The following is a 12775-nucleotide window of genomic DNA, read 5'->3' as shown; positions in this document are numbered from 1 at the left end:
ATGAGAATGGGTGCCAAGGCGATGTACTGGCTTTAGAAAGTATTCAAACCCTTTCTCTTTTCAAACTTAATTATGTTGTAGATTTAATAATAAAATATCATTTTATAGACATTAACATTTAATTAAAAAATAAAATAAAGAATGTGGAATTATTTGGACATAGTTTAGAGACACACAAACCTGTGTACAAAGGTCCCACAGTTCACACTGCAAACAAATGCAGCCTAACCCTAACCCTAATCCCAAATCCAGATGCAGAAGCAAATAGAAGACTCAGAGCTATAACTGCTGCCAAAAAGGCCTCTACAAAGTACTGAATTTAGGGTCTGAATACTAGTAAATCAAAGATTTCAATTCTAAACTTTTAATACATTTGCAAAAATGTCTAAAAGCATGTTTTAACTTTGTTATTACGGATTGTTGAGTGTTGACTTATGTATAAAAATTGATAAACTGTGCAAAATTAGAATAATTTAGTCAAAAAGATATGTATCTTTATTCCTGGAGGAACCAGAAGAATGAAAACTTTAAATCACACACTGGAAGAGGGTGCAAAAATATTTATTGCTAATAAACCTGTCAGTCGGTGTATATTTGCTTTATATTTACAATAATAGAGTACAGAGGAATGGGAATGTGAAAGAAAAATCCCAACCATTTAAATAAATACAAAGGGACTGCCACTGAACAAGACTACAAACATAAACCAACTCCAACGACTCCTATACAGCTGGACCAATGATTGCAGTAAGGAGGGGAAAAAAAAAACTCTATATAAATTTTCATATATATATATTTAAATTATAGTCAGTGAATCCCATCCATATGCATTCAGCTGTCACCCTTAAACGGGCATCTCAAATCTCAGATTACAGAGAACATCTTTGATGTTAATTTAAAGTCAGGCGATGAAGCATCATGGTAGGTTGTTTTTTTTCTAAGACGAGCAGACGAGCAGTTTTAGTTCCATAGCTTGTTTTACTGAGCAACACTTCCATCTGTGCTGGAATGATAACGGAGTGACAGAGTGTTAACGTGCACACCTGAACGCCAGACTCATTCCTATGCTTTTTTTTTTTTGTTTTGTTATGCAAGTATTACTCACTCGTCAATATGTAGCGTTTTAGCCGTCAAACATCACATTTATGCCTTTGGCTAGCAACAGTCTAGGGAGTTAAAACAGTAGCTTACACAGTCATAGTTTTAGTGTATGTATGGCAGATGCTCAATTAAAAACACTATTTACAGTAAGACATGGCAGCAAAAAATAATACAAAAAATGTCACAGTTAACTGAAGTGCATGGAATGCAAACTCTAGACATGAAATTCAAACTTCATACCATGTTTTTTTTTTTTTAATAATATATGATCTGTGTTTGTGACCAGTGTGTAGTGTTACTAAATAAGTAATTACAGAGCTAAAATATAGTGGGCTTTAAACATGCAGCAAGGTCGGTAGACGTGATCGGACGTCACTGTCAGAACTCCTTCGTGTCTTTATTTTCAAACAGGTGGAGTCTCTGCTCTGCTGTCAGCCCTTCCTTTAGACTCTGGAGGGATGAAAAGACAAAAAAGCAGATGTTAATGTTGATCATGACAAACAGACTTATTTCTTTTTCTGGACAGATGTGATGTTTCTGAGCAGGCAGTGTTTCCCTTGTCAGTGTTAATCTGTTGTCACCCAGTGATTTAAGAGCCCAACACCACATTATGTTTGACTGCAAGCACTAACACCTCGTGTAGTAAAGAGCCCTGAAACTGATAAAAAGCAGTAAATGTTTATTTGATGAGTCAGAAATATAACATAATACACTGACAGACAGGAGGCTTCTCCTTTAAACTCCAGTCAGTTGGTAAAATAAATTAAAACCATTTTATACTTCCATCTATCTGTAACTACTTATTTTATTTTTTGTTGGTCTTATCTGTTAATTTATTTATTTTCCCTGTATAACTGGGATTTTCCTCATGCTTACATGATAATGAAATGGGTATGTCCAGGCCAGTGATTGATCCGTAAACAGTAGGTGTGTGAATTAGGAATTGTTTGCAGGCTGTCGACTGGGCTGTTAGCTGAGCTGCTGCTAACGTTACGTTAGCTTGTTTTTAGGTTAGGATTCCTTCAGTGTTCATTGTTCAGGAGGTTTTTACTGGGAGCTCAATTATCCACACAAGTCTCCTCCTCTCCTAAACAAACAAACCAAGTAATTAAAATCAGTAAAAACACCAAATAAAACTGTTTCAGGCTAAAAATCGATGATTCTTCATGAAGCTCTTGAGCACCTAATGTTTGGTCACCAGCAGCCCTGTTACTGACGTCCTGTGTCCGCCCAAGAGCTCCAGAAAAACATGATTTTTAATGTGAAACTACTTTATTTAGTATTTTTACTGATGTTATTGACTTGGCGGACTACTTTCTGTCACCCAGCTGGATGTTGGATTCACTTGTGGAAAACCCGAGCTAAAGAGCTCCACTGCTAAGAGCAACTAGCAGTAATTATGATCCAGTGTAGTTAATTAAATAGTTTTAGCTAGCAAGCTAACACTACATTAGCTGCTGGAATTACTTAACTGAAGTGAGTACATTTCTGTTGACTGTCAGTTTCAGTTAGCCAACAAGCAGGAAACAGTGTGAGGAAACTCTGACTTGTGTAATAACTGTAGTTTTATGATGATAGCTGCAGCTAGATAGCTTACCCAGTGAGCTAGCTAGCTGCAGCTGGTGTTCTACATGTTCTTAAACTAGTTAGCCACATTGCTGCAGTCTTAATCATACTCACATGCTGGGCATACATGGATTCTCCCATCTCATTATCAATATTAAACTAATGTTAAGACGAGAAAAAGACTTATTACCATGTTAAAGGCAGATGAAAGAGTCTAAATACATTTTAGTGAGTGCTATTTCACTATATAAGCACTATTTATTGATGTATTCAGTTACATATTTGACTCATCTGATAATCTTGCACCGCCTTTTAATGGTTTTGGGACTCATTAGTGACTGATTCAGAAAATATAGGATTCAGATTAGTAGTTATGAAAAACCCAGTGATGTGTCAGACACGCTGTGATTGTGCCAGAGCTGCCGTCATTCGTTCCTCACCACCAGTGTGTCTGTAGAGTGGGATACTCGTGCATACTAATGTGAAATAGTGACTCAGATCTATGGCGGAGGACAAGAGGATGTGCTTAAACCACCGATGGGTGCGTCTGGTTTGGTTTACCTAAAAGGAGAAGGGGAGGGAGGCCTACAGGTCCTCAGCAGCCCCTAACTGTCCCAGGGAATGTCTCGACTCACAGACTGAGGACAGAAGGGGGAAAACACTTAGACTGCTGTGGTGTTCAATCTGCATCACAATCCCAAGACTGCAGTTTTGATGGAGCCACAAAAAATGGTTAAATAAAATGCAGCCCAGTGATGATGCAACAGTGGGCATGCAACGCTGCATGCAACTCTGCCGGTGACCCGTAGATGGCAGCAAGTCACTAAGAAAAAAAAAAGCTTCTCAGCCTTTGTTTGGTTGGTTGTCAGGAGTGAATCTGCTGCTGCTTAAAGCGAAATGACAACAATGGATGATGCAGCTCCGATGGGAAATCCTGACCTGAAGCCACAGTGAGATGAAGGATCGACTTAACTCTAAACAGGAAAAACCCACCTTTGACCTCATGGTCCGCTCTGACCGTTTGGCTGCAGCAGCTGCCATCTTGAGGATGTCAGGGTTGCTTTTGGACTTCATGATATCTGGAGAGGAAAGAGTGTCGGAGTTAAATAAAAAAAACCCAAAATACAATTATCTGAATATATTTCCTGTTTAAATACATTGCAGACCAAAGTGAACGAAAGCAAACACAAATATTCAGATGTCAGGTCATTTTTTCTCACTCTTTTTGTCCCTGAATTTGATGCACTGATGCCTGATTAATTCTGGCAGGCCAACTTAACAGCTCAGTGGTTGCTAATAAAGCTAACAGCTGCCTCAGCGTCATTATGAAGGTCCCTGTCCAGGAGAACACAACTATACTCTGGAGCTCGACCATAAACGGCCTCCTGTCTCAGCGTCCATAATATTCACTAACAGGAACTCAAGGTGAAGCGTCCAGTTTGGGGACTTCGAACTTGTGTCTTTTTGTACATCGGGGTGGGTTGTAGCCGAGTGTGAAGCTGTCAGGCTGTGGTTGTGAGTGAGGGGAGGATGGAGCAGGAGATCGACTGGTGGATGTTGTACCGGACCATTGTGGTGAAGAGGGAAGGCAAAGTTTTCAGTTCACCAGTCGATCTACACTCCAACCCTCATGAACTCTGACCAAAAGAACGAGATTGCGGATACAAGTGGCTGAAGTGAGTTTCCTCCTCCGGGTGTCTGGGAACATCAGTAATTTATCTGCAGAATTCACTCAGACCTGAAGCTTCTTCTTTTCACAAACACTAAGTTTGAAATAATCAGTTTAAAGTCACACGCCTCGCCCAGAAAACGTGTTTATAACTACGTTTCCGTACCGTATCCCCCTCGCTCCACCTCCTCCAGCGACGACTCCCCGAGCGCCTCGTGTGCCAGCTGCAGCTGGTCTCTGAGCCGGCCCAGATCCCGCTCTGCTTTGGCCTTGACGATACTCAGCTCCGTGTAGATGTCCTTGTACTTATCTGTTGCATATTTCTTGTCCTGAAAACACATCGTTTGACAGTTCAGACAAAGGGGCGCTCGTGTTGGGAATTCATAACTGTTTGTGAACAGAGCTTACTCTTTGGGCAGCTTGGAGTTCATCTTTCAGGGAGTTGATTTCCTGCTTCAGGTACTGGACCTCAGACTCCTTCACCCTCAGCATCACCTACAAAGAAAATGACAGATTAAGATGAAAAGATGACGCTGAAAACCAGCCTGAGGAGCCTCAGCTGCTCGTTAAAACCTCACTGGTACAGACTTGCTTTTGTGACAAGTTTTATATAAAGATTTTAGTTTGCTTCCAGTCACGGACGACTGGAAAAGAACTTGTCTGATAGTTTCATCAATATTGTACATTATATAACATATTTGTGTAGGAGCTTACTTTAAAAACTATCCTGCTCCACTCGGTTGTCTTTACAATGAGCCAGCACAGAAACTGGTTTCCAGGAAAAAAACTAATCAATAAATCCTGGTGTTTTGTGTCCTTATTAATCCATTATTTACAACGTTTACCGTGTTCTGATGAATGAAACTCATGGCAGCCATATTCAGCTGTGCGAAAACAGCTGATCCAGTGAGAATCACAATATGGCAGATTGTTGATTTGCGGACATGATTTACAAGGTTTATGCTGTGTCCTTAGCATTTAGAGATCTAATGTAGCATGAGCTCGCACCTCAGAGATAAAATAATGTTTCAAGATATTAATCTGAGAGCAGTTGATAAGTCCCTGTGCATTTGAGGAATGCTGTAGTGCGCGATAAAAATGAGAGACTTCATTTTTCTTTTGTTTGTTACTTGAGACCTTGGGCTACATGGATAAACTGAACACTGGTATCTGTTTTCTTTCTGTTGAAAAATGAATAAAGTTTATAAATTCTAGTTTCGTTTTAGTTTTTCTTTGGGTTTTATGGTCTTAGAACTACTTATAATTTATAGAAACATACATATTCAATCAGCCCAGGTTGCAGTTCTGGATTTATAGTTCCTTAAACAGTAAGAGATTCAAAGCACCAGTACAGTGACAGAAGTTGAGCCTTACTTCTAACTCGTAGAGCTCTTTCCCCTGTATTGTGGTGTTTGTGTCTCCTACTCCGTCCTCAGACGTCATTGAACGCATCTTTGTGATCTCTGCAGCCAGGCGGTTGTTCAGCTCCTGCAAATGCCACAAAGAAGAAGTGGAAAGAGAAGCAGGTGAGCTGAGTAAATATTTGTACACAGGTGCGTTGTGTGTACCAGAGTGTGTGTCTGCACCTGGTTGTGTGCGTTGAGCTCCTGGTTCTCTCTCTGACACTGCCTGAGGGCCTGCCTCTCGGCCTCCAGCGCCTGAGCCAGGTGGGCGTTTTCCAGGCACTTCTGGGAATACTGCTCCGACAACACCTCGATCTCCCGCTGGAACGAACACAGCTCCTCCCTGAAGCACAACACAAATCAGTGAGTGACAGACTGTGCATTAATTCATTACATTAGCAGAGAGCAAAGTAAATGAAGAGAGAAAACACGTAAAAGCACCTTTCAGCTTTAATGACTGAATTCGATTTTTACTGTTAACACCTGCACATCACCACGTGAAGCGTGGGACACGCAGGTGAACATTTAACACCTTCACACATGTCCCAGCAAGTCGTGAGCGACATCTGCACAACCTGATGCTTCAGCACTTTATCAGCACTCAGATCAAATTAAATCCTCTTCAATCAAACAGTCAAAGAGTCTTCACCAGCACTGAGAGCACAGCATGACAGATACTGGGTTGTGACAGTTGATTTATCCTTTGTTTCATTTTATGATCAGTGTTTCTGATAACATCAAATCTTATGCTTACTCATGCTGTCTGTGGATCTCCTCCATGTCGGCGTTCTCTGCGTTGCTGTTGGCCTTACGAGCCTTGTCGAGCTCCTTCTCCAGCTCTGTCCGGTGGGCGTTTTTCATCGCTTCGATTGCTATGATACCAAGCACAAAACATGTAAACTTTTGAGTTGAAAACTTTTTTTTAAACCAGCACGATCATGAATTTGTGAAATAAAGTTGGCTCCTTCTTCTTTTCAGCCGGTTTCTCCTGTGAAGGTGTATTTACCAGCGATGGTGGCTGCCGTCTCCTCTGCCAGCAGCCTCTCCTTCTCCTCCTGCAGGTTCTCCAGCTCTCTCTGGTGTTTCCTCTGCAGCTCATCTATCACCTTTTGATGGGACTCCTCCATGGCGGCAAAACCCCTCTCACAGGTGGCCTGCGACACAGGAGAGGATGGCACAACGGTAAGTTTTTACAGGGGGGGTCATTCGGACACGGACCAAAAGGTTTTCCTGACCCATATAAAAGCTGAGCAGGAAAAACCCCTTGGCCCTGTCAATATAAACCAGAACAGATCATCCATTTATTTCCAGCAAATAACTTGCAAGCTACAGCCTGTTAGCCACGAGCGAGCCGAGCCTGTGTGAGTACAAAAAGGGTTAAGAGGAATGACAGGATACACAATACACTGGAGGAATGCAGAGACAATGAGAGAGGAGGGTGTAAGAGAGTGTATGATGCTGTTTCCTATCCACAGCACATTAATAACATGACATTAATAACATTCTTATTCCAAACAGAGCTTATGTTGTTGAATAGCATTTGCAGTCTGCAGCTAAAGTGCAAATCCTAATCTGCATGTGGGTCAAATCTTTGGAGGAATGTCAGATTAAGCTGACAGACAATCACGAATAGTTTGGTGTCTGAAACATATCATCAAGATTTCTGAGGTTTGCTCACCAAACTAGCACCTTTCAGTGATGTGGAGAATCACTCTCATAAACACACTTTCAAACAAAGCCATGACACTGCTATTATAACTACAGTGCAAGTTTCCACAAGAAAGGATTTCAATGGCCTTTCCACTGGCCCGACCCAGAACCTAGCCCCGCTTCCGTCCTCTATTCACTGCAGCTAATCTGAGTCTGAGTCTCTGGCTGGGCCCTGGCCCGAGTCCCCTCTCTCTGCCTCAGCCAAAACAGGGGAAATGGAGGTCTGGTGTGTTTTCACAGGGATAAAACCCCCTGAGAGCTCAGACCCCAGGAAACCACTGTGAGAGGGTGAAAAGTTTCCCCCACCACCCCCACAGAACAAATATAAACTTCCTGCTCTGACATCAGACCAGCAGCTTTATTTAGCAGCATGTCAGGCTATGAATCTATGTGTGTAAATATATCTTCAGTCGTGGCAGGGATGTGGACTCACTATGCGGTTAACTAAGGAATTAACTGATTCTGTTTAACACTAGACCACAAGTAAATCAAAGAATGTCACAAAACTTAATTCACTGGTTCATCAGACCAAACTGAAAACTGACAGTCTCTCTTCACATCAACAATTATTCCATCTTCATTTATTGTCAAATTTTCTAATTCCCAACTGAATCTGTGTAAAAAGGTTTGTGATCTTACACGCCACCACATGGCTAGAGGCAGAAACAGAACCGGGTCACGCCAAACAGGAGGAGGACCAGCCAAGACAAATCATGGAAGTGGTTCCTAAATGAGGGGCTACCTCTGCAGCATGGATGATATATATTGTTACCGCAATATGGGATTTTTGTCGTATCGCACAGCCCTAACTATGACTACTCCAGCACACATCAATAATTCTTGCATACCTTCCAACCTGGACATTTTTCGGTTAAATCCCATGAAAAGATCAAAGCCAACAAAGGGTGTATCTTACTGACAAGTATTGTGTGCGTATGAAAGGTTGATATAGTTTGTTCCTTTGTGTCATAGAGCTCCATTGTCGTCCAAAAACTATTAAAAACAGAAGAATGAGCCACTCTGTTTCACTGGGTGACGTATTCCTTCAGTTCATTCTGACTCAGTCTCACATTCACTGTCCTGCTGCTGCAAATACTCCTAACAGCACTAAATCTGTATTAATATGCCGCTGAACAAACATGCTATTTAATACTGTTTGAGTGACATTTGCCAAAAACTACAGTACCCAGCTAGGTCATTATTTTGCCGTTCTAAAAAATTAAATGAAATGAAATCAGTGAGTCATATTTAAAGATTTCCAATGAGAACCCACAGGCTTGTCAATTTTTGTCTTCTCATGGGATTTCTTTGAGAAGGATAATCGACTTTTAAATGCGCACTAATAAAATAAACTAATAAGGTTTCCATCTGACCACATCTGAAAAGGATCAGTTCTCTCAAACAACAACAATAAAAACTTTCCCCCACATACCGCTTTGTTGTGTCCAGCCAGGCAGAGAGGTTAAGTTAGGTTTTTGAGATACCCACTACTGAAGCTTTTATAACTGCCCCCAATAATATGGAAGAGAGTGGAATTTAATTTGGGTTTCACCAAGCACTGAACATTTTCAGCTGAAACTCTCAACTGGAACATGGCATTCCACAGAAAACCTTGAACGATATTTAATGGGAACTATATTTTATCAAAGGCAGAACATCTAATTACATTATTATATTGAATTGTCATAAATAAATGGGATCTTGGTTTTGTGACATTATTCTCTGCTTTGTCAACATAAACAAAACTCCTTAGAAGAAACCAATGCAAATAAAACTAAAACTATCTGCCTGGCCAAAGACCATCAAGGATAAGTGAAAAGATGTCTATTTTTGTTTGTTGGATGAACTGACCCTTTATCAAGACAAAATCCTTGTCTTGAAGCCTAAACTTTAGAAGTTATCCCTGAGCTTGTTTGACGGAACAATTTGAGCCCAAGATCTGCTTGCTGGCTTTTTCCAGAGCTTTCAACCACATCTTATTGTTTCCATCAGCAAATTAAGTTATTAGCTCAGATGTTAAGGAGTTAAAGAGTGGTGCAGGGATGAAGCATTTTGTAGTCCAAGAAGTTAGCATCATCCTGGTTCCCTCCACAAAAACCCAACAGGAGTTTTTCATTGGGTTTTGGATTATTCCAGAAAATAAACTGTGACCAACTAAAGTTTCTGATCCTTCCAGGTTTAGTTCATCAGATAATCTTCACAGATGAACACCACTGTTCTTATGTTTGAAGCTTTAAATACAATCTCCAGAAATAAAAAGCTAAAGTGAGGCTACAAGAGCGTGAGTGGGGATTTTCTGACAGATTTTAAGTCTTAGAATAAAACATGAAAGTGTGTTGAGCTTGTGTTAAAACCACAGACCTTATTTCAGACATTTAACCAAAAACCCACTGACTTTGGGATGAGGGAACAAGAAGTGCTAAAATGCTGGTTTTAGGACTCATTCCTCTATTCAATATACTGTATGACCACTTCTTATTACGTGACCAGACTTCAATACTTGGGCCACGTCATTACAACAGAGCGAACAACTTAATTTTCTGCTGACAACTGTGAGATGCAGTGGAGAGTTTAAGAAAAAGCTATTAAGTGGACCTTGAGTTAAAATAGTTTTGTCAAAGGATTGAAATGTTGCCATCAACTGTTATTTAGAGAAAGTTGGGATTGTATTTAAACTGTTAGTAGAGACAGCCAAAGGAAAAGAGATAGGACCCATACAAATTAATGCCAAAAGTTTTCTGAAATGCGTGCATGTTGATTCTAAATAAACTTAAAAATGCAACAAAGGGTCAACTCTTTGCCCTTAACAAAGGGTTAGATTAATTAGCACACTAAACTACCAACAGAGGAACTCATTTCACAGCAGAGGAGGCTGATATGCGGTAGCCTGAAAGAATGTATTAGCTTCTGTTGAATTGCTTTCATATGCAACGTAATGTTTCGGTTACAAATGATGGTGATGAAGTATCAACAAAATGGGTTCCTCAGTACACAACTACTGCAGCGTCAATGAGCACATAAAATCTAAAGGAGATTAGTTTTCATGCAACACGGAAGAAACGTGGTTTACGTGACAAAGAGCGAGAGTAGGGTAAGCGAGGTTAGGAAGGGGAGTAGGCGGTTGGGGAAGGAAGAGGGATCTGGGAATGCCACAAAGGAACACAAGGCATCACAGATGGAGAACGGCAAGGACAAGGAGCGCTTCCACCTTCAGGTTCTCCAGGTCTTTCTCGTATTTCAGCCGCTGAGTTGTAATGTCGCCCTGCTCTTCGCGCCGTCTCATCTCTTCAGTCATGACCGAGACTTGGGTCACCAGCTCCTGAATCCGCTCCTTCAGGGTTGAAGCGTGATGCGACGGTGTATCCTCATCGGTTGAGGTCCTGTCTGGGTTGACCGGACTCATCATGCTTTTCAGCTCTTCCATTTCCCGGTCAAACCTCTCCATGAGGTTTGTCCTTTCCATCTCGTGCTTCTTTTTGAGGTTCTCCATGCAGTTTGTCAATGAGTCGATCTCTTTCACGTTTTCTTCTGAACGGAGACGCAAGGTTTCACTGGCTTTCGCTATTTCCTGCCTCATCTTCTCAGCTTCCTCCTCATAGCAATCTTTGACCTCTCGAAGCTCCTTCCTGTGCCTTGCTATCATGTCTTGAAGCTCAATGGTTTTATCCAATGAGTCAATGGGCTCTCCTTCAATCTGGATCAAAGTTTGTGGCCCTGAAGCGGTTTTCAAAGAAGCCTCAGACAGCTGGCTTTGAAGATCTGCTAGTTTAGACTGGAGATCACTGGCAACCTCTCTTAATTTAGGACAATTTGGACAGTCCAAGCTACCAACCTGAACTTCCATCTGCTTTTGCATTATCTCTTTCTCATGCTGAACCTTCAGCCTAATGATCACATAAGACATGTATGCCTCTTTGAGAGCGTTACGCAGATATGACTGTTTCTGCTTGTTACCAAACTCAAAGCTTGCTAGAGCCAAAGACAGAAGTTCATTGTCTTCATCCTGCATTACCCTTGATGCAATCTGCTTCAAAGCACTTGACTTTGCCTCCAAGGTCTCTGTTAACTCTTTAAGGATAAGAGCATTTGTTTCATTGTCAAGCCAGCTGTACATAGATGCAAAATCTGGCTCGGTCTCTACCTCGCCTTCAGCTTTTGCTTGTGCACAAATCCCTCTAAATTTAGATAAGATCATCAACTGCTTCTCTGCCATCATCTGCTTTGCCAGACTCCTCCCACAGCTGTGTTTGGTTTCCTCTGGTTTTATTTCAGAGTTGCCCAACAGCTGGCTCCAGAACTCTCCCTCGACCACCAACCTCATGTCTTTTGGACTCACACAGAGTGGCTCTTCTATCGAAGAACCGAATAAAGTGCTTTTTAAATCACTGAGCATTCTTTCTACATTAACATCTACGTTTGCTAACATCTCTACAACCTGATTAATCGCCTCAGTCTTTATCTCAACCTCTTCTACTACTTGCTTCACAAGTCCTTTATTGTCAACCTGCTTTTTTCCTGCTTCAACACACTCACTATCCGTCATTTCATCTGCTCTATCTGTCTTCATTTCTAACTTCTCTCGTAGCATTCTTATTTCATTTTCTGCTTCCTCTAGCTTCTTTCTACTAACTTCCTCAGATTCCTGGTTTAGTGCAATTAGTTCACTGTTCCTAGCTTCCATTTCCATACAGCGCTGCTCTGCAGATTGCAGGCTTGCCTCCATCTCAGATAACTTTGCTTGTGAGGCTTCAAGGAGCCCTTTGAGCTGCTCTTTCTCTGGGTGTAACTCCTCATCCTCGTAATCTGTCTGGAAGCCCAGACCTTTCAGCGTGGCCTCTTTCAGCTGCAGCTTCTTCTCAGTGTCTTTAAGGGTGCTGCCGAGCTCCTCCAATGTAACCAGAGCTTCATGAAGCCTTAAGGATTTCTCATTCAGCTCCCTCTCATAATACTCTCTGTCTATGGCATTGGCTTGGTTTTCAGCCAGCTCAGCCTTCAGTCTTTTCAGCTCTTCCATGACCAGATGATGCTGTTTGCCGCCCTGCTGGCTGATCAGCTCAGCTTTCAGTCTGTCTATTTCTCTGTCTGCCTCGGTCAGCTGGTTCACGATTTCCTGGCATCGTTGTTTCAGAGCCCCGTTTTCATTCGTTAAGAGTTCAACCCTCTGAGACAGCATTCCAATAGTCATCTCGTTTGTCTCTGAATGGTTTTCAATTTTTGAGAGGGGGCCGTAGGGGCTTCTCAGACTTTCAAAACTTTGCTTCTGAACCTTCCCCACCAAATCCTCCATGGTTAGGAGCCGAGCTTCGTATTCACGGATGCTTTCTCC

At 41.7% G+C, this 12775-nt stretch overlaps 1 protein-coding gene across 1 annotated transcript in view; it reads right to left on the bottom strand.

The window, feature by feature from the left end:
• Positions 1-545: 545 nt before the first annotated feature.
• mprip (myosin phosphatase Rho interacting protein) overlaps positions 546-12775 on the bottom strand; it is a 39928-nt gene continuing 27698 nt past the window's right edge. The window contains 9 exon segments of the mRNA XM_018688682.2: positions 546-1551; positions 3661-3746; positions 4503-4665; positions 4745-4831; positions 5711-5824; positions 5923-6082; positions 6494-6611; positions 6746-6893; positions 10658-12775. Of these exon segments, the coding sequence (XP_018544198.1) occupies positions 1480-1551; positions 3661-3746; positions 4503-4665; positions 4745-4831; positions 5711-5824; positions 5923-6082; positions 6494-6611; positions 6746-6893; positions 10658-12775 (3066 nt within the window). The 3' untranslated portion in view covers positions 546-1479.

This window comes from Lates calcarifer, linkage group LG23 (assembly GCF_001640805.2).
Source record: "Lates calcarifer isolate ASB-BC8 linkage group LG23, TLL_Latcal_v3, whole genome shotgun sequence".
In the NCBI taxonomy this organism is placed as follows: domain Eukaryota; kingdom Metazoa; phylum Chordata; class Actinopteri; family Centropomidae; genus Lates; species Lates calcarifer.
Note: the sequence above shows the minus strand (reverse complement) of the source record. Positions and strands in the feature narration are given on the sequence as shown.